This window comes from Leptidea sinapis, chromosome 7 (genome assembly GCF_905404315.1).
Source record: "Leptidea sinapis chromosome 7, ilLepSina1.1, whole genome shotgun sequence".
Classification (NCBI taxonomy): domain Eukaryota; kingdom Metazoa; phylum Arthropoda; class Insecta; order Lepidoptera; family Pieridae; genus Leptidea; species Leptidea sinapis.
Genome location: NC_066271.1, coordinates 12,201,933 through 12,227,544, shown reverse-complemented (window position 1 = coordinate 12,227,544; position 25,612 = coordinate 12,201,933). Strand labels below are relative to the sequence as shown.

Here is a 25,612-nt window from a genome sequence, read left to right as displayed (position 1 = left end):
AAATAATTAAATCGTTCTGAAGAGACTAGCGTACTCCATAAATTAAGCACAGAAAAATATTTACTATAACTTTTTAATTTCGTAATAAAATATACCTACATGCTTCCTTCAAAAAAATCAGTGTGACGTCAGTGTGCAAACGGTACTTTTCAGATCTATGATCTAATATCACTATGACGTCACTAGCGGCCGTTGCCAATATACTATCTATACAGATAGAGATAAATTACTACCTTCTACTGTCAGTAATTAGCTATCAATAATCTGAAGCTGTCCCAATACACCCGATAAATCATTCTTATCGCCTTATATTGGGACGTATGAATTGCAATTTCCATACAAACTTCTATCCTCAAATTGACAGCGTGTACGGATAAGGTGAGTTTTCGTCGATAAGTTTTATATATATAATATTTTTATTTGGACAAAGAAGTCAACGATAGTTACGATTTTTATCTCAAGTAGACCACTAACGGAGATAGACTGAATATTGGGAACGGCCGTAAGATGGCTATCTGTCCCCATCTTATTGTGCGGGGATTATAAGAAAGAAGCATACGATCAGAGTAATTACCATAAGCGATCCGCACATGTAGTTCATCAGAAGCTCTGTGGCTTGCATCGTGGAGTGCACCTCCCATTGTACGCCCTTCACCACTACAAGGTTGGAGTGCAACTTGTGGCGGTTGCGGAGCATCACCTGTTCATCAGCAAAGATAGCATTATTACAACTACTTCCTCAATACTCATTATCGTTTGTTAAATAATTGATCTATGAATTTACGAGTTAATTCATATTCGATTGAAGTTATTTTGGTAAAATAAGCTGAATTACATCATTTAAAAATTATAAATTTTTCAAATAAAGAAACAACAACATCCTAAATTAAACCATATTATTTAGGTAGGTACCTAATTCTTGAGCCAAACAAGGGCGGCTCTTGTGATTTCTATGTTATTTCAAACACAATTTTAACGCCTGTCGTAATAATTGCAACAAAAACACTGAACGCAACAAATGCTTTCAAAATTTCTACAACAATGTTTAAATTCCAACACATTCCTTAACGACTTCTAACGTTATTATACGGAACTTGTTTTACTGATAAAAATATTTCACGAAGTTTTTTTTACAAGATTGCGGAACTTGTTAATATATTTGTACTGAGTAGATAAGTCTTATAGGTAAATATTTAAGGTTGTTACAATTTACAGTTACAGTAATTTATTTATAGACGAATCAGTGGGGGACTAAAATTGTTGCAATAGAGAACATAGTATATACATATTATACATATATCTTTTATTTATTTTTTTAATTATTTATACCACTAGGTAATAAAAAAAAAACAAAAAGTGTGTGTGTAGGTGTACTTTTGTACGCACACGGGAAATTATAGGCACATTCTTTGTTATAGGTATCTATGGCGTAATGGGTAAAACAAAAATCATTAAAAAATTTAGTCCTCATGTTATATTAGGTACGTTTTCTAGAAAGATCAATACGAAGGTATTTCATACAATACAATATACCGCATAATAATTATATTACAAAAAAAAATGAAATCCAATTCGCACCAAGAGCCGTGAAAGGACATACAGACAGACAAAAAAATTCTGTAGTCGTATATTGTCTGACAGTCATAAAAGGTTTATTTATTACAAATTTTAACCAAAAAATTGTAGGTAATTGAAGATAGAAGCAAGAGATTTATATTGTAGTAAGATTACAAACATGGTCCTTCTGGATTAAATTCATTTTATCCGGTGCGTGAGTTTTGTTTCTATTGTCATAGTTGGCGTCGTGTGGGTTCTCTTTCTTTAAGTTATATTTTATAATCTTCCTGTCTGATATTACCTGGACTTTGTATTTTTCTTGTATCTCCTGAACGTACGAAGAGTTGATGTCGGGCAGCGGCTGCGACGATGGCGCGAATGGCAGCTCGAAGCAGAAGATCAGCGGAGTCAGGGACTAAAATGTTTCAAGTTCTTATTTCATTCATAATTATTATAGGCACAAACATAGTTATTACGCTGTTGGAACAGAATATACAAAGATACTAATATTATGAATTTATTATGTAAGGCTCTTGTGTGTCTGTTCGTCTTCCAAATATCTTATATTCATCTGAACCTCAACAAAGGAAGTATCATCATCATACTGTGACAAAGGCGTCCTCCAAAGATCTTCACGACGTTCGGTCCTGCGCTACCCTCATCCAATGTACTCCAGCGGTTTTGACCAGATCTTCGATCATCTTGTGGAGCCTACCTACACTGCGTCTTTCGGTAGGTACCGAAAAATAAGGAAAAATATTAGCCCGAAATTACAAGTTTCCTAGGGTATTTCACCTAAGAACGAAGAAACACTTAAACGCTTCGTTATCTTGTCTCAAAGTGAGGGCCGCAAATATTGTGATGCCATACATAATTTTAGGTTCAATCAAGAATACTGAGCGCGGAGCTTTCGGTGAACTTCTTGCTCGTCTTGTTAATTTTTTCTCATAAAAAATCTATACCAATAAATAGACAGCCTGTTTTTTGTTCGGTCATACTGCGAAAACTACTGAAGCGATCGAAATAATACTTATACCATAAGATGCAGCATGTTTCGGAGGTGAGTATTTGATATGCTGGTTATTATTTCTTACCTATCCTGGAACCATTGACGTACCATAGACAAATAGACTCACAATCACAACGAAATTCGTAAAAGAGGGGTTCGTTTCGCTCATTTCGTTGGCGATGTATTTTGTTTTATCATCAATTGAAATGTAATTATTTTGCAAAAGATTAAAACGTCAAGTTTTTTAGATAATTTTGGTAATTTAAAGGAGCACTTAACTGAAATACGACACTCCATTTTTTTAAGTTTGTATGCTGTTATTTGGACAGTTTTTCACTGAACACTGTCATTGCGTGGCGTTGTATTCAAAGCGCGGTCAAAACACAACTAAACGAAAACTCTCCCTAAAAGACATGTAGGCAGTTTGTGAGTCTAGTTATCAATTGTACCTCAATGTCCGGAATCTATATTTTTTTACAAAGAAATGCCTATATAATCGCAATATAATTAATAATTCAATCAAGCAACTTTGCCCGGTCAGCACTTGTATATTTATATGAACGGATGTTGTGCGCTGGAAATAATTGCGGAAGTAAGAAATATAGTATCACGGAACACGCAGCTTATATTACAATCGGCGTTCGTGTCACAATATGAGAATACTAACACGATCAATGTCGCGACCTAGTGCTGACAAATTAATAATTATAAGAGTAGGTACGGTTTTGAGGGCATACAAGGCATACCTCACGCTCTATGAAAATGGTTATTTTTTTTATGGAATAGGAGGACAAACGAGCGTACGGGTCACCTGGTGTTAGGTGATCACCGCCGCCCACATTCTCTTGCAGTACCAGAGGAATCACAAGAGCGTTGCCGGCCTTTAAGGAAGGTGTACGCGCTATTTTGAAGGTACCCATGTCGTATCGTCCCGGAAATACCGCACAAGGAAGCTCATTCCACAGCTTTGTAGTACGAGGAAGAAAGCTCCTTGAAAACCGCACTGTGGAGGACCGCCACACATCCAGATGGTGGGGATGATATCCTAACTAGTGGCGTGTCGTGCGAAGGTGGAAATCGGCGGCAGGAATCAGGTTAAAGCGCTCTTCGGAACACTCCCCGTGATAAATGCGGTAGAAGACACACAATGGAGCGACGTCTCTACGCAACACCAAGTGATCCAGTTGTTCAAAGAGCACTGGGTCCCCGACAATTCAAGCTGCTCTGCGTTGCACGCGTTCAAATTCGTCCAATGTCGCTATAACTTTTGAAGTTTGTATAATTAATTGAGGATATTTTTAGATAATTTATACGGGTAGATAGAGCCTCTAGCTGTTAGGCAATGATTAAAAACAGGCCAGGTTTATTACTTTAGTGTGGAAGGCAGCTAGAACTTCTTACACTCGCGATACGTAAGTCACGTTATTATATTGTGCGTGCGTTTTGTGAAAATAGAGGCTTACAGTTCGCCCCTATTTTTCGACGTGTCAGAGTCTATCTAGATGTATGAACTGTGTAAGAGGATATTATATTGAATAACTAATCGAAGGGAACATTGAATGAAGTGTTGTCAATTGTAGAATTAGCTGACCTCACTATGGTGCGAAAATAGATGTTACAAGATCATTGTAAGATTAATTAATAAGTAGGTCGTATTCACGGACTAGTAAAAAAAGAAGGACTCCGCGCCGTGATATTAGCAAGTGAAGCACCTTTATGCTAGTGTGTGTGCGGTTACGGGTTATACCAGTTACACTATTTTTTCTCCCTTAAATAATCCTCATATATCCACAAATACTTTTATATTATTGCTTTTACACTTTTTCACAACGCACGACAGCATTTTAAGATATTTTATTGCGACGCAAACTGATCTGTCACAGACGATGGCAAATCTCATAATGGCGGCCGATCTGCTTATATTAGTGTAAGTGTATGCGTGGGGCTATGTATTTACACGTTTTCCGGCTTGTTTTGGTGCCTCACTGTTATGTAAGGTGACACGGAGTCCTTATTTTTTTACTCGTCCGTGGTCGTATTATTGTTTTATTCCTATTATATTTATTATTGCTACAGACACGTACCCTCACACGAGCTCTGGCCTTCTCCACCTGTTCCATACTTCCTGCGATGGACACCTGGTTACTCTTCTCCATGGTGCTGGTGCGGTTCGAGTCCGGGAAGTGAATGTGGCATCGGGTTTCCTCCATGACGCGTTTGATTGTCAAGCCTCCCTAAAAACCAAAAACGCTGAATAAAACCATCTACAAATTAACTTAGAAGTGTAATTTTTTGACCTAAATGAATAAAGTGATTCCTGATTATGAATTATTGAATAACGTGATGATTATTATTATCCAATGACATGACGTGATTAAGTATATTTGTAGTTGTGGCAGTAACTATCTATAGTCTTATATTTATTCAAAGAATGTGACTTTGTCTCTCAACAATGGAGCTGCGATTAAACTATCAAATATGTGGGTAGTTGGAGATAATTACGATACGCCATGACAGTATAGGGGCTTACGAGGCTAGAGCAATTATTTACATGTTTTCTTTTATAGCTAAGGTTCTGTTTTAAAATAATATAACTTCTCTGGGTTTCCACGGAAGACCAGCGTTGTGGATTCTTTCCAAACCACAACTATGCTGAGTTGGGGGCCCATTGGCGTCATTAGATCATAATTAGATTAGTATAACTTTAAGAACTATTATGAGAATGTATAATGACGTCAATAAACAATTTTTTCTTTTCTTTTCTTTCTTTTCAAACTTTAAAATTCCTACACAATAATCATTAAGGAAGATATAGATGACTATTTATTAATATAATATATTTAAACATCCATGACCACAGATTAAAAAGGAACAGTCTGACGTGACTCGAAAACAACCATAAAATACAAATGTTTACACCTACTGGGAACACGATATTTATTAGTCAGGGTCAATAACCACTGGGACTTATGGGTGGTAAGTGAATGATAATTCATCCTTAATTATATAGAACTACGAAATGTTTATAAACACATAATGTATATTGAGCACATTAAGCTACCTTGAATACTTATTATATAACGTAACACTAGAAATAGACCTGTTCAACTAAAAGATATAGGAAACTTTATGAAACTAGTCATCCAACGCGGAAATGGGTAAGTAGGTACTGCCAGCATTCTTGATATACAATCACGTATTCTGCTACTTGTACCTAATAATTATGTGAATTTATAATATTGTGTCTTTATAAAAATCGCATTTGTATGACACGTAAATTTAATAAATTGTTTAAAGTACAAAAGAAACAGTTAAAAGCGCCACTATGTTATATTTAAAAAAAAACTGCTGGTAACCTAAATGGTGAAATTACGTTTTTATGGTGAAGGAGGTGGATCGACATAAGATTCGAATAAATTATCAGTATTTATGGGGATAAATACAAAATTCATCTATTGCACTATCGTACACAATAATGACAATTTAAATTACATAAAAAAATTAACACTTCGTAACTATTACAATTATTTGACATAAAAAAGAATATCTAAAAGAAAATCTTTCATTAAATTCAACTTTCGTGTATAATTTCAACGACTGTCTTACGAATTTACGATCTGGTCACGTGTCCTGACGCGAATTTAACATTTTATACCCACCGTTAGAAAAGTGCATAACGCCGCTTAAGAAGTTTTCATTTCAATAAATATTAAATTGATAAAAAAAACTCAAGATTAGACTAAAGTAGGTCTAAAAAAATATAAGTAGGTAATTTATTGTATTAATTATATTAATACTAGTAATTAATTGAGTAGGTCCCTAAACCTCGACAAAGCATTAGATTTTTTGTTATTTCAAACTTATTGCTAATATTTTTTTTAAATAATTCTCTACATACGCATTTTGATCTCCTGGCTGGAAAATATTACATTTAAACCATTTTCTTAAAATATAATGGAAACATGATATGTAAAAATGAATAAATTGTTATATTTTATTAAATAAGATTCGTCGTGCTTAAATGTTAAGGGCGGAATATATAATATGGCAATTTTTTACTACTAAAATCGTAAAAAGCTCCGTGTCTGTACGGCAAATAAGTATGATTACAAAAATAAACATCAAAAAAAGTTGTTTGTATATAGCCTGTTTATTTTCCAAGCTAAACTCAAAAACGACTTAACCGATTTTAATATGGTTTTCACAGATGTATGTTTAATTCCAATCGATTCATTACCAAAAATGATGAGTTACGTAATTGAAAAACAAATCTACTCGCGAATTGCGAGCGCTTACCCATGTGAAATATAAATAAACTACTATTTTAAAACTCTTACCTTCCCGATGATGTGAGAATGGTCAGTGTAGCTGATGTCAATTTTCATCGTAACTCTATTGCTCTGCAATTAAAAAAAAAACAATAATTATTGCACGTACTAGAAGCTTATATTGCTACGACTTATTTACACGAATCATACATAGAATGTATGAATGAATCATACATAGAATGTATTATGATGAATGAATAGACAAAAAATGTCTAAGGCTGAGATAGAAAGACTTTACTCACGTAAAACTAAGCTTATACTCAGCTTAGCATAGTCTTTGATTCCATTTTTATGGTCATTTGACAGCTGAAATTATGCTGAGCTTAAGCTAAGACAGCCCAATGCAAAAGTCAAGTTCGCGTTTTATCACACTCAGCTAAGTTTAACGCAAGTAAAGTCTGAGCAAAGTCTTAGTTCGGTTTATAGATTTCAGCCTAAGATCCACGATGATACGATGTTATAACAACATTACGTTTAAAGAAATACAGTTTAAGAAGCCAAATGTGGAATATTTCGAAGCCTTCTTTTGCTGGGAGTCTTACTAAAACGGCCATTTCATTGCAGGTTTTTTTAGAGTGAGTATCATTTCAGCAGAAAGACATCCGATGCTGGACAAAGGCCTTCCCGAAAGATCTCCACGATTATCGGCCCTGCGCTGCACTCATCTAACCTATTCCATTTTATTCGGGCCTACTAACACTGCGCCTTCCAGTACGTGGTCACCATTCAAGGACTTTACTGCCCTAACGACCATCTGTCCTTCAAGCTATGTGGACTGCCCTTTGCCACTTCAGTTTCGCAAGCATCTGGGCTATGACTGTGACTTAGGTGTTCCTACAGATCTCCTCTTTACTGATTCGATTTCGCAGGGAAACTCTAAGCATAACAAGGTCCATTACACTCTGGGCGACCGGGACCGTGATCTTTCTCATCATGAGAATGTTAAATAAATAATTTGGAGTCGGGGCGAGTATTTCCGTCAAAATATTTATTACGAGCCTTTTGGTCGAGTCTGTCTATCGGAGTAATAAAAGGTTGCAGGTTTGAACTCAGTTAATAAATTGCGACGATTCAACGAACTACCGCTCACAATAATTAATTTACGGGCGTGCTACGCGTCTTCAATTAGTATCAACAATAACTTTTTACCCTAAATTAACAACTACTGAAAGCCAAAATAAATTAGAAGAATTATTGGCGTGCAGTCTCGTTATTTTACCATAAAAGAACCAAACTCTCTACGCCATATCCGTTCCTATAGCCTCGCTCGTACGTAAGGTATTGGCAACAGTTTATATATATTTATGAAAGCCTTGAGTATTATCCTGTAGCCTTTTGAAGACGTGCTCGATATTTTTGGCAGAAGTATTAGTATTATATTATCGTCCACCCTTTACCTACTCTTTGTACTGAATTCATTATTACGACAACAATAATGTAACATTGACATACATAGATGTTTATTTTAGCACGCTGTTACAATGTATAAAATACTTAGTCTGGCCATAAATACTGTTATAATTAAAAATCAAAATTAATCATTTGAATTTGGAAGGAATAAAAAAATATATACTAGAACAATAAACCTAAAACTAGAAACCTTCAAAAATATAACACAATAACTAAAATATATTATTAAAAGGAGTCCCTTTAGGCAAGGTACCAAAGATACTGGCAGCGTTCCCTCTTTGAATAGCGAGACTAATTCTTTGTTCGTGGTAGCTGCCAGCTCTTTGGTCTCCTGTGATGTCAACTTTCCCTTAAGGCGAAGAGTAAGCAGGAAAGGAAAACACGCAAACATGGTGTTTTTTAGAAAAGTTTTGTGGTGAAACTATAGCATTTCGAGCTATGAACACTATTTAATCCTGTTACACATATCCTTAAGTCTTATTTGTAGGTTGCTAATGCTTGCTGTTGGTTATAGTTAACACTGCCGAGCCTTTTTGAACTACCTACTACTTTTCTTTGAAGTTAAACAAGTTTTTTGGCATGGCGTGACGCATTTTTTTGGTACTTCTCTCATAAAAGATCATTATTCTTATAGCTTGTTCTTTTTTGTGTAGGTTCATTTATTCAGATTAGTAGTGAATAACGAGGATTGTAAGCATATAAACTGTTTTCCACGCAAGAATTTTGAAAATATTGGCTTTGTTACAAAGATGGCGGGCCGGCAGAGGTGAACTCATATCGCTCAAGGTCGCTGGCATTTAGTGTCTTATAGCGCTAGGACCCCAAAGATAGACATAGAATAAATAGACCCCAATAACATACAAAGTATATCTGAATGTTTTAAAAAATCGGATTGAGGATCCCGTACCGCTGATCAAGATAATGTTACACTATGTACTTTTAATAAACGTACCTACTTTTGTTAGATAGTTTTTACGATGACCATTTATTAATCTGCTTTGTTGTTAAAGCTGCTATACACGTTCTGTGTTATTCTGATATGTCCCGCGTTTATTTGCAAGGCTGCTTGGCATTCGGAAAACTTAAGAATTATCATTGTAGTGACAGTGTTGTCAACGATATATCAACATTTTGCATATTCTTTGTTTATCCTCAAGTATAACTATATACCAAGTTTATTTGTAAGTCCGTTTATCGTTATCTTACCATTGTCGCTACAGAATAACATGACAGGGAGAAGTAATTTTAATCTTGGTATAACTTTACATCGCGTTTATTAATAAGACAGGATAAGTCCGAATTGACTGCCCGTGGAGACTTAGGAATATAGGTAGGTTTCCAATGGGTAAAGGAACTGTAAATATCGACCATAGCCAATCTGACTGAATAGGTACTTAAAATTAATCGAATATTAAAGAAAGGATAATTTCACACAACATAAATAATATTATGTAGTAAACAAAGACACGGGAATACACTATTAATCAATATAATATGAGGTGCCTGTAATAGTACCTTTTTTTTTAAGAAAATACGGGACGAGACGAGCAGGACTTTCAGATGATGGTAATTGATACACACTGCCCATTACAATGCGGTGCCGCTCAGGATTCTTGAAAACACAAAAAAATTTGAGCGGCAACTCAATTGCGCTCGTCACCTTGAGACATAAGATGTTAAGTCTCATTTGCCAAGTAATTCCACTAGCTACGGCACCCTTCAGACCGAAACACAGTAATGTTAAACATTACTGATTCACGGCAGAAATAGGCGCCGTTGTGGTACCCATAATCTAGCCGGCATCCTGTGCAAAGGAGCCTCCCTAAAACCTATTTAAGAAATAAAATATGTTAGGTTTTTGTAGAATTTGATCTGTAGGTAAACTAAAAACCTAATGGAATTTCTTAACATAACTTTCATCACAATCATTTTTAAGGAATAATTTTTGTACAAACAAGCTTATTAGCTCACAGGTTACCTACATGATGGCAAGGCTTGATAACCTAAAAAGAATTACTCACCGTTAACGTTTAAGTTAAAAGAGAACTTTGTATTCGGTTTTGTTCCATTTCACTGTTAAACTGTAGAAGTTAATTTAAATTTTCACTGATTAAACGGGTTCAGAAGTATTTTTCATTGACTCGGTGCTGTTTATAGAATTTGACATAGTAAAGTTTAAATTTTAGTGATATTTATTCTCTTTTAATGAAAAACCCTTGCCTGATGGTAAAATATGATTACTGACTTACGACAGCACATTAATATTATCTCTTAAATCACCAGAGAATCAAAGGAATATTGTCGGTATTCTAGAACATGAGTAAATTAAAGGGTATTATTTACTCATGTGGTTCTTGGTAGGAAATATTAATATTAATTTCATCGAAAATTCTAGATGAATTTCTAGGGATAGATATTGTTAGCAAATTCGATACGGGTCGAACTCAGCGATGTATTCAGGTATCTATCTACGCGGTACGCGGAGTTCGATAATAATAGTACGTATAAACGTGTGACGTAATAGGTTGAACCGTTGACTGTCACCACGGAGCCCCCGGTTCGATCCTCGCCCGCCTCGTACGAATGTGTTTTCGGTTTTCAAATTCGTTTATACGTTAATCATAATCGATGGTGATCAGATACTATCAGGTGAAATCCTAGACTGATTTAATTATAAACTGTAAAAAGCTGTGAAAACGTCGAAAAAATTGAGATTGGCTGTTAACCTCTATTTGAGCAATGCACGCACACTAACACAAAGTGACATACAAATCGCTAGTGTAAGACGTAGCTTGTCACGCACACTGCACTAATAAACCTGGCCTGTTTTCATGGGTTGTCTAGCAGCAAGAGGCTCTATCTATAGGTATACCTAATTATCTAAGGTAAAACCCTACAACGCGCCATAATAATGATATCTGTAGTCCAAACCAAAAAGTGGCCATTGAATTTATACTATATTAATTGGTGTTCTAATTCTGCCACATGCATTAACGTACATACAAAATAATCAAAATATTAAGTTAATTAAGATAAGGCGGCGCTCTTAGGAAACGTTTTAGTTTTACAGTAGATCCGGTGATTACGGCACCTATTTCTGCCGTGAAGCAGTAATGTGTAAATATTGTGTTTCAGTCTGAAGGGCGCCGTAGCTAGTGAATTTACTGGGCAAATGAGACTTGACATCTTATGTCTCAAGGAGACGAGCGCAATTGTACTACCACTCAGAATTTTTCAAGAATCTTGAGCGGCACTCCATTGTAATGGGCAGGGCGTATAAATTACCATCAGCTGAACTATTGTCATTAAAAAAAACCCACAACAATATCATAAACTTTACCTCTTAATTGTATTTATATAGATAAAAGCTCGTACACCATCCTCAAAGGTCCGCCACGCTCTTGTGTTGCAAGAGAATGTCGGAGGCGGTGATCACTTAACTTCACGTCACACACAGGTCCTGCATACGCTCGTTTGTCCTCCTCTTCCAAGAAAAGAGATAAATACTTCTCATAAGCTCTACTTATTCTGAACATAATGATAGTTCAGTGAATTAAATGAAAAACGTAATGACTAAGTATGAGGTTCAGGATTAATTGTTGAGGAACTAAAAATACTTACACGGGTGTCAAGCAACTGCATGATCTTCTCTTTCGCTAGTCTGACATCATCAGGACGTCCCGCTATTCTCACATGAGGATCTACACAAAAAAAAACTTATAACACAAATTCACAGCTAACAATAATTAAGTGAGATTAATATCTATGTCACCTCTTTTACGTATAAGGTCAGTATAATTGCTTTCCTTAAATTTTCTGATTAACTCATACACGAATTCATTACTCCGATACAGTGCCATAATTAGATAATTCATTTAATAAAAAAATTGTAAAAATAGTTCATTACGATGTTCCACATGTAGTTGCTAAATGCAATTAAAAATGAAATATAAAATGAAAAATTCCTTGCAAATAAAATATGACGCCCGCCAGACCGGCGCCGTACTATGGGCGCCAAATCTATCGTTATTTTTTGAAAATTTTAGGCATTGACTAAAATCGATAAAATGGTAATATTTATGTTATATTAAGTGTAAAAATATAAGATGACACTACGGTATTGTTTTTAGCTTAGGTTTTAGATTAAATTATGTTTTTTTTTGGAAATTTTAGGGTAAAGAATAAAACAAATTAATATTGAAAAAATATATGTTTCTGACTTAATACCTTTTTAATAGAAATTAGCAAAACCTTTCCATTTGCTTTTTCTCAGTTCAAAATACAAGTTACATTAAAAATATATAATTACCTTAATAATAATAATAAAATAAATAAGTATAATAATGAAGATTTTGGTTACCTTTTTTTGAACGAGCACCAATTTTTAGTCGGGCGGGCCAGTTGATAAGAGTGTTTGTTTCATTCATAACCTAAATATATAAAGATGTTAATAAGAGAGTTTTAAGTATGAAATCGCCGTATTTGCGATCTGGCTACTTTGAATTAAACTTTTTTCACATGACATCTAGAACATTCTGGATTTTATTAATGCTCGACATTGGATTGCCTAATTCAATTGTTTAAATTGCCTTCAAAATTAAAGACACATGAAAAACTGATTAATTACTAGAACGGATTACTTTCTAAATAGGGAAATTATAATTATTTTTAAGCAGTTAATGCATACCAACTTCATGCATTTTTGGAAGTTTATTTATAAAAAACACTTACCCGATGAAAAAATGCCTGAGCAGTTTGGGATTCCTCCAAGTCATCTGAAAGGAAAATAGCTTTTTAAAATCAACATTCAATAATCTGATTTATTACACATTATGTAATTATTACCTGCAAGCATAGATTCCAAACGACGTCTATCAATACGAAATCTGTCTTGATAAACATCTTCAACACTGTTTAACCCGAGAATAACAACTAACTTCTGTAATTCTTCTGATGACGTCACCGAGGTACTTGTCCCGCTTTCCGAAGCCTGGAAAAAATAAATTTTAATTATATATAAGGCTTGATATAAAAGAAAAGAAGAAGTATTGATTCACATAGAAACCCTTGAGTTTTAGGTTATCTTGAAAACACATGCTGTTGGTATATCATGTATATATAACTAAAATGGCGGATAGACATGCAGAGAAGAGCAACTTAAAAGCATGCGATTAATGCAGAGCAGATTTATTAATAAAATTGTTAGTAATGAAGATATATAATATAGTTGCATTCAGCAAAATAAGAATGGTAAATTAATCTTACCTCACTCATCGTGTCTTTGTCTGAATTGTTTTTGAATTCAGTCAGTTTTGTTTTAGCCGATATAAAATTTGCCGACGCCATGACGTCTACCAATTTATTTAAAACAAATTGTCACCAAATACAAGTAATTAAAAATTGAATTAAAATATTTTTTAAATTAAAACATAGCACGGGACAAATATTTCTATTTAATTAAAATAGTTTACAAAAATTTGAGCTACTTCACCAACTAAACTTAACGTCCAACTACCTAACACGCATCATTTTTAAGTAGTCAAAATTAATAATTGTTAAAATCGTGGGTACTTTGAAAAATTATATACCCACGCAATTATTTTTGTGCATTTGTATAGTACAATAATTTCTGTAAGTCTACTATTTAAAAAATCTTATATGATAATTTAAAAATAGTATATAAATTATAAATGATAATATTATGAAAATTGATAAAGAAACCAAAAAAATGTGGAATGCTATTGACTTCATTTTGATCGAAACAATCTAACGCAGTACATCACTAACGGAAATAAATAGAGGCTCGTCTTGTGTAAGCCAATAGTAGACCTTCCCGCCATTTAAAGATAGGCGCGAGTCGCGACCCATGGCGCCAAAACAAATGTGGCCAGATAAGGGTGTGTTGTTTCTCCTTGCAATACCATAATATTATTTTTCTTACAAATTATAAAATTTTAATATATTATTTTATAAGAGTAATATATTTATCAGTATATATTATGTATTCAATAAAAGTAAATACTTTAAAACCTATTTTTTGTTTTGGGCCAATTATTATAAATAATTCAGTAATTACTACTTTTTGAATTTACCTACAGTTCTAAAGTATTAAACGAGGTAAGACATAATGAGAAAGATAGAAATTTTCGCACAAATAAATAATTAAATAAATATTATCTTAAATCTCAACACGATTAAGTCAGATGGGCATGTAATATCCATGATTTAAAGTAAAAACATTGCAAATTTATATAAAACAGACAATTGTTCTACATATCAGAATATGATGTTAAACACCATAAATTTCCTTTTAAAATAATATTAATGCACCATTTTAATAAATATAAAAAGAATTACCAAAAGCTCATTATATTTCCACATTTTAGGGACCTAATAAATTAATACAATTTGGCAGCACAGAAAGTCTCGCACTAGTCATTTCTGCCCTTTCCTACAGAAATAAATATTATGTATATATTTGAAATGGCTTAAATATTGATAATAAAAGAAAATGGTTGGCTTAAAATTTCACAAACGGCATCGTGATTCATGATGATCGTGTGATCATGATAAATTGACATTTTGAATAATTATGGCGAAGGCGAAGGGAACATGAACATTCAACGGGCAAAGAATTTAAGGTATTTTCATGCGGCGACGCATGGGGTCGCGTCAGTCGGGTTTCTGCGTTCGTTGCGAGCGGGTCTGTATATTATCTTTACGGCCGTATTTTCGATCATAAATATATTTTTTTAAGTTTCCTTCAATATTAATTTAAGTTATTTTTAACTGTCGTTTAAGTGTTTATTAGTATTGTGTAAATTAGTTTGTGTGTGCAAAATATATTATAGGTAAGTACAATATGGTGTACCTGAAAAATATTACTGTTATGTTAATGATTGTAGTTAATATTAATTAATACACATATCAATGAGAAATTACCACTGTTAAAATAACAATAAAAATCAATACTATTTAAATTAGATTACAAACAGTTTGAACTAATTCTAGGTAGATTGTTACTTTGAGTCATAGGATAAACCCCTGATATTGCTTGCTATCTGGATATCATACTCTTTATGAAGTCGGTATATGATCTAAAATCCTGTAAATGCAATGCAAACAGCTGTCGCTGGAATTAATTTGATGTCGAAAAGGGATCGTAAATCTATATTGAATGGAATCACTCAAGGGTGGTGTTTGTAACTAATAGGGCTACTAAAACTCAAAAGGGATCAACGACACCCTAACGGTAGTTCAACTAATTGTAAACATGGTATTTGTTAAATTTTTATAAACCCGTTAAATTAATTTGAATAAACTGGTCAAGTCAACGCATCTCTTCTCAAATAATTGTTTTGCAATTATTGTAGTCTTCATTTCAGATGAGGTTTTGGGTAACATTATACCTAGTTGTTAATTTACTTTACATTTACTCTCTTGTTGCTCGTTGCGATTTATATATAGAAGGTATAGTAGGTATCATTATACGTATGTATAGTTAGAAATTAATAATAATATGATAAATATTAAATAAACATTAATCTGTGACGCAGCGCATCCCACAATAAAGGCGATGAATACAGTAATGTATTATTAAATGTAATGACGTCTGTACTCTGTGTTTTCATGTAACTTTTTTTTAAATTTCGAAACAAAGCGAAGGTCACTTCGCTTTGGTAGCTGACGGAGAGTAATATTATTCTTACAAACTATAAGTGGGAATTTATTAGTTTGTTACGCTTTCACGCATAGGATTCATTTTTCATATTATTCCAAACCATAAATTCAATTTCGTTTCATAGATGACCGCGGGGCACTGAGCAATCTACCGCAGTTATATGGTGAACTTTGTAACTACTTATTTGTTTGTTTAAAAATTATGAGAACTTAATCTTTTTCAAGTTATGTTGCTATAGTATCTAAAAATTAAATTCCCTATACAATAACGTAACTATTATTTCAAAGTAATAATCCAGTATGGCGTTAGCTCGACATAAGAAATTAAAATAAAGTCACATTTAGAAATTGTTTTTACTATGATAAAATATTATAAATTTAAAAATTCTGCTTCAGTTTTTGGAAAATATTTTTATCTAGTTTTGAAAGAAAAAAAAGGTGTTTTTTCATATTATTATGTACATAGAACTAAATTTCTCCTCAAGGAATCCTCTTAACTAGTCAACCGATTGTCATGGAATTTTATACCTACACGTTAGGCCTACAGAAAACAGCGCGATAATTAGGTCGCGAATTTCAGAATATGTAATCTGTGATTAAAGGTATTTTGTCTCTTTTACGAACAGTTACGATAATGGATTACGCATGCATTTGTCTTCTAGTATACAGACTTTAAGCAATGTGGCAACAACATTGGCATTTCTGAGTTTATGTGGAAATAGTCGAGATCTTTGGGGGAGGCCTTTGTCCAGCAGTGACGTCTTTCGGCTGATGATGATGAGTCGTATAGATAGTGTTGTCAGTTAATCTCGTCCACTCCACTCTAAAATAGTTTTCCTTTACCTATCAATAAAAGATTAGTACTAATTATAGCTTATCAATGAAAAGCAATAGTCATCGTACCTACTACGAACAGTCCAGAGAGCAACGAAAGTATTTAACAAGTATGAATAGATATATATACCTAATGAATTATTTATTACGATGAATACAGAATAACAAACCAACTTCATATTATTACCATCTATTGTCTATACAATCTCAAATGTTTATGTATTAGAGCGCTTTCGCACTACGTGTCTACGTTCGATCAGAGTCTGATCCGTACCCGTGAAAACACTGTCCGAAGCAGTCGTACAACTATTTCTATGGGAGTTTAGGCACTAAATCCGGCTTCCGTCATCATGTTTCTTTTCGTCAACCGTTAATCTCCATTCCCGAGAATAATATTAACGGACCGAAGTAGCCATATAGTAGGTATTATTTGTATGAACGCTCCCGCACTGTGTCCGATCCGAATCCGAATTACAGGGATATGTAGTGTTGATCTACCTTCATAACTCATAAGTACTTATAAGTAAACAACAATAACTATTGCCTGATTTAGCTTAACTGAGTTTTGCTTACCTTAATGTGACTGCAAGCAATTCTTCTGGCGGTACACATTGTCAAAATTTTGTGTATTGACGTAAAATGCCAAAAAGTGGCCCCTGAATTTCTTTGAATTGGATCAGAAATCGAACTAGTGCGTAAGCAATATCCAAATTCTGTCCGAGATTTCTAGACCTGTAATTCGACGGATACGGATCGGACTACTCTGATCGGACGCAGCGCGAAAGCGCTCTTAGGGTGAAACTGCCAAATATCGGCCCTGTCAATATTGAATTAAACTTTGTAATTTTGTAAAGTTCCCACAAGCCTTTTCTTTTTCGATACTGCGTTAGTTAAATAAGGCTTATTTAATGTTAAATCGTATCATCTATTCCCGTTTAATTTTATTTTAGTTTGAATTTATACTACATGGTAGGAATGCCAAGCGCAATTAAATAAATAAAATTTATTTTAATCAACCACCAGATACAGGATAAACTAGCTAAACTTTAACTGTATCGTTTCCTTTTTTTTCATCCACATTTATTTTCTTCCTTACATTTGGTCCAAAAACGTCACGTTTTAGGACTTATACTGAAAGCCTGGCGCTGATTTCATGACCATCGAAACTGTAGTTCGCCATAATCCTTGTTATCTGTACTTCTCTACCAGCATCAAATATATTTCTTTATGGAGGATTGGTTGAATAATTTTTATTTGAAAAGAACTTTCTGATAGAAGTTATGATATTTAGCATCAACGACTATCTTAAAATACATTTGGTGCTATGCAATAATATTAAAATTATTTATTCATATATGATATATGTATATACATAATCACTGAACGCGCTTCACTTATGTCTTTGTTGGTATATTCTTCGTTAATAATTTTATGAAAACCATCTCATAAGTGGTCTTTGGTGCTATGTAACCTGCCTTTAATATTGTGTATGTACTGCCTTAGTTTACATACATACCTACATATACGTAATAATTTTGAATAAAGTAAACACCAATGAGCTATTTCAAGAAATAAATTTATTTATTATCCAATTTGAATATTTATAACCTAGGTCCTAGAGAATCATTGAGAGCAAAGTTCAAAGAAATTAACATCTTGACTGTTGCTTCTCAATATATTCTTGATAATGTAATGTATGTTCATAGGCACATAAATGAATTTGCCAGAAACTGTCATAACCATAATGTTAACACCAGGAACAGACATAAACTGATGATGCCTACTACTCGGCTAAGTCGAGTCAGTACGTCTTTTGTGGGGCGATGTATATGCTTTTACAACAAGATCCCAGAAAATGTTCAAAACAAGAGTATTACGTTATTCAAAAGAATTGTTAAAAAACGTTTGTGTTGTAAAGGTTATCATAACATAAATGACTTTCTTAATGAGACCACAGATTGGGAATGGAGCGACCGCCCTCAGGCTATTTAATAATAAGTTTAATTGTGCAATGTTACTTTGTAAATGTTACTTTAATTGTAAAACATATTTGTGATGAAAAAAAAGCCCGCTGAGTTTGTTGCGCCCATTCTTCTCAGGTCTGAGGCATTCATTTTGGAATGGGTGGTAGTTTTTTTGACTTTCAATTAGTGATTTCACATCCTATTTTGAATAAAAATATTTGAATTTAAAAACATAAAGTCCTGCTTAGTTTCTTGCTCTTTGAGTGCGAGTGTGGAAACTTTTGATAATATTCTGTGCTTTTAAAAATATATACATTATACAATTCACAGAAATTTTAAAATAATACGGATGGATGTGAAGATCTTTTACATTTTCTCGTCTCGTATCTTATATTTGACTTTAAAGTTTTACAATATTTATGAACTCTTACCTTGACCAGGCATTCTATTTTCGTCCTTTTCGTAAAATTATTAAGCAGGGGCTTCTGCAGGGGCAGATGTTGTTTTCACAATTATTATTATTCTGAATAGCGTGTGTTTACCCTTTAAATTTTTAAAATGCTGTCCCACTTCGAGATAGGCTTTTGATTTCTGACCCATATTTTTTTTTGCAATCATTAATTTTGTACGGTTATTGCAATGTATAAAATGTTTTTCATTCTGCTGCTGTGACAAGTCATTACAACATCAATTAATAAGGGCGACATTGTTGATGGAATGATTGAGCGTCTATCATTTGAATAGTAATTATAAGATAGAACATTCTTTACCTTTCTATTCAAACTAATGAAAAGATCTTCTTCGTTGTATACAATTAAAAATTCCTTCACCACAGAGCGATAGTGACTGGGTTCCGTACGTATACGTATGAGTTCAAAGTCAAATATTTTTTATTCAAAATAAATAGGATATGACATCACTTATTGAAAGTCAATAACTACCACACATTCCAAAACGAATGCCTCAGACCTGAGAAGAATGGGCGCAACGAACTCAGTGGGCTTTCTTTTCCATCAAAAAAATATGTTTACAAATTAATATTAAAAATATGATCTGTGGTATCATAAAGAAAGTCATTTATGTTATAGCAACCTTTACCACACAAACGTTTTTTAACATTTTCTGGGATCAAACCCTTGGATGTCTATACAATGAGAGATATTCGATCCTAAGTGTTATTAGCGGGTTTTTACTATCTAGTAACAATCATCAATCCAATAATCACTGTTTTAAGGATTTCTTTAACAAGATTTAGGTCGTCCGTACTCATTCAACATAGCAAGCAGTTAACAACTGAATGTGATTAACTTTATCTCAGTTATTTCCTAGCGGACCGCTTTGAACTGGATAATATTATTACTGATTTGTAAATCGCAGCTGCGATTTAGTGGGTTATTATAGTATTACCAATTTAATAATATTTTCATAATAATTAGGTACATGGTACAGGTGTGCCCATATTATGTGTAATGTTTAATTGAAACAAAAATGTCCACTGTTTGAAAGTAAAAATAAGTGATATTCGGAGGTACTCGCCTACTACCAGATGAGCCCTACGACTGTCTATTGATGGTTGTTCGTTAAATAACATCTGCAATTATAGCTACAATTAATAAGATCATTATATCAGACTAAATCCCAGCTGCTTCAAGTGATTGGTTACGTTCTGTGCGAATAAGTGTTGGGAAAGGTCCGACATTGGAATACATCCCATTTGGAAATATATTTTTTTGGAAGAAGAGAAATATAGGAACATAGAGTTCACCTAATAGGAGAGACCGAGGGGAGTTGAACCAGTTTTGTTTCGTACACCAAATAATATAGACAGAAATCGTATATTATTAGTACCAATCGATAGGTCATTCCTTACACTTCCGAATGACTAGCATAAAGAAATTGTACATGTTAAATATTGTGGTGAAGAATCAACTTAACAATAACAGGTCAACTTGTTTCGAGGTAAGATTAAACAGTGGTCGAGGTGAGTTGAAACATATGATTAATAAGTTTTATTTATGTAATTAGGAGGTATTTATGAAATTTTTCAAGAACGAAACGATTTTTGTTAGGGTTGTAACTCGAAGCCGCGTCACAGAAATATTTCGGTCGCACATTTACTTCTTCTGCTGCGAGATCATATGATTCGCGACTCCCCATACTTTGGCATTCTCTCTTTTATAATCAGTAGACATTCTAAAACAAATTTAATCAACAAAAGATGTTTTTTTGTGTCCGTTATTTATTGACTGCTCTCTAATATAAAATTGAAAACGAGTTTTAACAGTCTGTTTCAAATCCCCTCAGTAAGAAAAGACCTCCCAATATTTATTTAATCCACAATCAAGAAGCAAATACACAGAAATTTTGTAATAAGCTTTCACAAAACCCTTAACAAAATATAGGCATCCTAAAAATATATTAAAAACTTACTTTTAAATATTTTTGTCACAATATGCCACGCAGAACTGTACAACCGCGAGATTTACGCGAGATGAGATTTAAAAGCGACGTTGCCAACTTGATAACGGTTTCAAGTACCCAGAAATCGGTACTGTTTAAATGTTCTTTGTTTCAAATCCCCTCGATCTTCCCTACTATGTGAGCACCGCAGGCCGTAAAAGGCATGAAAGGCATTTATTTTCTCAAAATTGATTCCTTTAGAATTCTTTTTGATGTCATTTCTTATACTACGAGATACTACTACCGCTTCGGAAACAAATGGCGCTCTGAGAGAAGAAAGAAACGGCGCAAGAAACTCTTTTCAATAAAAATATACAATATTGTACAGTCATTTCTACCGCTATAAAATAATCACAATCTAGTCCCAGGTTGTCCGATCATTTAGATATTCAGCAGTGGAGTAATAGGATTTACGACAGAGCCATTTTTTTATAAAACATTTAAATTTATTTATAGATAATGCCTGAACAGTGGCTGGGACTTTATTGTAGAAGTGTATACATTTACCATGTTACAGCAGAGAAATCACAAGAGCGTTGCTGACCTTATAAAGCTACGAATAAACGAAAATATTATTAATTCGGAAACCGATAATACCTACCTACATTAGTAGTTTAATGCGAGCGGGAAACGAACCGATGGCACCATTACGCCATCGACTCGAATCGTATTATCTACTAAGTGCTGTAGATAATTTATATATATGATCAAAAAAAAAATTGACAAAGGGGTTGACAAGGAGGTTGACAGTGAACCTCTATTTTGATTTTTGACCAAAACACTAACACAAAGTGACATACAAAGTAATAATCCTGGCCTGTTTTCATCGGTTGTCTAGCAGCAAGAGGCTGTATCTAGACGTATAAATTAACTAAGATATTATTATTTAAACATCAATTAACTATTACTACAGCCGTCGCAATATTCTGAAACCGGTTCTCGCGTAAATCGTATTCACTCGGACTAAAATATGAATATATATCAGTAATTCTGCCACTTAATTGGACTTGGCGCCCATACAACCAAATTAAACACCGCTATCATTAAATGATCTATTTTTATGAAAATAAGGGACGAGACGAGCAGGATTTTCAGTTGATGGTAATTGATACGCCATGCCCATTACAATGCTGTGCCGCTCAGGATTTTATAAAACCCGTCACCTTAAGACATGAAGATGTTAAGACTCATTTGCCCAGTATTTTCACTAGCTACGGCGCCCTTCAGTAATGTTTACACATTACTGCTTCACGGCAGAAATAGGCGCCGTTGTGTTACCCATAATCTAGCCGGCATCCTGTGCAATGGAGCCTCCCACTGGTTAATTTCAGCTCTGCTTGTTTTGTAATTTTGTAGAAGACTTTTCAGTTAAATTAAGTTTGAAGACTACTGTTAGAAATATTTAACTGCAAAAGACCATGCGTCATAATGATAATATGGTAATCATAGAGTTCAAATATATACTGGCGTGTAGACGACCTGACAGCCCACTGACCACTTTCAATTGTAAATGTGTGCGTTAGCTAGAATTTGCTTTAATAGTCAAAATACGAAACAGCTCATGTCAAGAGGGGCTGACTGTTTACGACTTGTCAGTCGTAATCGGTAACAATGGATTCGCTTTCATTTTCTAACTTGCTGTATCTCCGTTAAAGTTGTTCTACTGTCTTGCACGTTTATGATGGTAATAACACTTATTGTTGAATTTTTGGACATGTTAGTATTCCCACGACACGCGGATGTGTGGCTGTCCTCCACAGTGCGTTTTTCAAGGAACTTTCTTCCACGTATTACAAAGCAGTGGATTTAGCTTCCTTGTGCGGTACGAAACGACGATGGGTACCTTCAAAAAAAGCGCGTACACTTTCCTTAAGTTCGGCAACGCTCCTGTGATTCCTCTGGTGTTGTATGAGAATGTGGGCGGTGGAGATCACTTAATATCAGGTAACCTTGAATAACAGTGATCAATGTTATTATATATCAATATGTTTAGTGCTCCCTTTTAACTTATAAAACTAATCTAAAAAAATGTTCACTTCTAATGAAATTTAAATCTTATTATTTTTATTTTCTAAATTCTAGTTTTACAATTATATAGCTTACTTTTACCAAGTTTTACTTACCTTTGCTGCAATTAACTTTTATTGTAAATTGTACGTGCACGCCTGCACCTAAGCAGATGTCGCTATTATCTTTAACATCTATGTTCTCAGTGGGGGAACAATTACATTCCGAGGGAACAATTGTAATTATTTTAGTTAGTTATAATTTGAATGTGTATTTAATCTTTTGTTTCTATATTTTTGTCTCCAATAAAGTATATAAAACCCGTACGCTCGTTTGTCACCCTTTTCCTTAAAAAAAATGTATCAGAATGTGATTTATTGCATAGGAGCGGCCATTGTTGTTCGCGAAATCGAGCCTTGCCCTTGTGGAAGATGAACAAACACCGTGACATCATCTGCGACCTTCAGCTTACCGAAATAGTGTTAGTAATACGTTCTCACACACACATACGCATGTCGCAACTTTTTTGCTCAAATACTTTTTAATAGCTTTTTTATGTTTCATGGAAAATTGCACTGATAGCTAGTGTTTTCATCGCGTTAAAACGTTTTATAGTACAGTTGTGATGTTCAGCAAAATGTTGGTACATACAGTATTTAGATCAGACTATTAGTAACAAGAGCGCTGTTGGTTTATGCAAGACTATGCCTTTTTTTAAAGTACCCTCCATATTGATATTCATACCTATGTAGACAAACTATCGTCGGATATTTGTTACTCAGTTTGAATGCGTCATTCTTCTATTATTATAAGTATACTTTTATTTTTGTGGACACAATTCGTTCCAGCAAAATTTCAGAAATAAAAATAATTAAGATTGGGCAAGGCCTGTCACCCACAGAGCTTTCAAGGAACTTTCTTCCACGTGCAACCAAAGATGAAAAGAGCTTCCTTGTGCAGTGTTTCCGACACTATACGACATGGGTACCCTCAAAAGCACCGCGTATGCCTTTCTAAAAACCCTTTAAAATACCGTTCTAATACTCTTGAAACGCTTCTGTAATTCCTCTGTTGTTACAAGGTAGTCTAGGCGGCGGTAACTACGGAACATCACGTGACCGGTACGCTCGTTTGCTCTTCACTCTGTCACTTTTTTATAAAAAAAAATACCATTAAAAATTTATCAAAATCTCAATTGTCATGTGAGTTTAATGACGATGGAAATTTGTTTCGATCCGCACTTTGATTGAAGTAGCATTAATCTAAAACGGCCCACGTATTTTTTCCTAGTACCTCCTACTCCACTTTAGCACGTTTAAGCTCTCCGTTGCTTCGTGTTGTCGAGAAAAAAAATTAATAAATCTAGGACAACTGCAACGGTGTAATAAGTTGTCATGCATGAAAATGGTGAGCTATTTTTTTTGAACAGCCGAATGAAGTACACACTAATGTCAATCCGCGTTATTGACAGTGACATTTTCGGAACAAGCGAACGTCAAATTGCAAAAAAAAGACTAGTTATTCCGACCCAAATCAGTGGAGATATTGAAACATCGCGACGGACGCACCGTTATGGCGCCTCAGCCATCACAAAGCCGGTACCGTTCTTCCGGTCGTAAAAAATGTGCGAACTCTTGTTCACTGGTACGCGATAATTCGTATTGCCTTGTGAGGTTCATACAAGTTGGAGAGAGTTGTGAAGTTGAATGTAATCCTGAGATAATTTATACATCTAGATAGTGTGTGACAGCTGTGAATAAAAATTTGCGGCGAAATGTTAGCCTTTATTTATAGCAACGCACATACACTACCAAAGTCACTGACAGCCCTGATGGATGCGAAACTGAAGTGGCAGTAACGTTCTCGAATAGCGACCACGTACCGTAAGACGTAGTGTTGGTAGGCGGCCAAGATGGACTTACGATCTGGTCTAGATCGCCGGATTAGGTTGGATGAGGGCAGCGCAGGACCGATCGTCATGGCGCTATTTGGGGGAGGCCTTTGTCCAGCAGTGGACGTCTTCCGGCTATAAAGATAATGGTGATACTAGAACTCAGTATCGACGCCATGACTTCAAGTATACTGTCTGGTATTGTATTGTAAAATTGAATACCAAGACCGATGAAGGAGCCCTTGAAAGTTTAGGAATCCTATCGCGGGGAAAGTAGCGAAGGGTGGCGAAAGTGATATCTGTACGCACACAGAAACATTTACAGACATTTGTCAAACATTCGCTATTTTCTATTTATTATTTTCTCATCAATGTGTTAGTAGTTTTAACTAACTGGTAAACCAGTTGGTAATTTTAAAATAACGATCGTCGGACAGCGGAGTCTTAGGGATACGGTTTCCTTTGGTTACTC

At 34.4% G+C, this 25,612-nt stretch overlaps 2 protein-coding genes across 2 annotated transcripts in view; one reads left to right on the top strand and one right to left on the bottom strand.

Annotated features, from left to right (window-relative positions):
* LOC126965490 (protein bicaudal C) overlaps positions 1–13,578 on the bottom strand; it is a 33,684-nt gene extending 20,106 nt beyond the window's left edge. Inside the window, exons 1-9 of the mRNA XM_050809125.1 lie at positions 13,570–13,578; positions 13,150–13,294; positions 13,036–13,079; positions 12,665–12,734; positions 11,926–12,005; positions 6,904–6,966; positions 4,651–4,800; positions 1,859–1,972; positions 575–700 (exon numbers count right to left, since the gene is read on the bottom strand). Of these exons, the coding sequence (XP_050665082.1) occupies positions 575–700; positions 1,859–1,972; positions 4,651–4,800; positions 6,904–6,966; positions 11,926–12,005; positions 12,665–12,734; positions 13,036–13,079; positions 13,150–13,294; positions 13,570–13,578 (801 nt within the window). The remainder of the gene's footprint in view (positions 1–574; positions 701–1,858; positions 1,973–4,650; positions 4,801–6,903; positions 6,967–11,925; positions 12,006–12,664; positions 12,735–13,035; positions 13,080–13,149; positions 13,295–13,569) is intronic.
* Positions 13,579–14,986: 1,408 nt separating this feature from the next.
* LOC126965245 (sialin) overlaps positions 14,987–25,612 on the top strand; it is an 89,747-nt gene continuing 79,121 nt past the window's right edge. The window contains exon 1 of the mRNA XM_050808743.1: positions 14,987–15,155. The gene's annotated coding sequence lies outside the window, so the exon portion shown is untranslated. The remainder of the gene's footprint in view (positions 15,156–25,612) is intronic.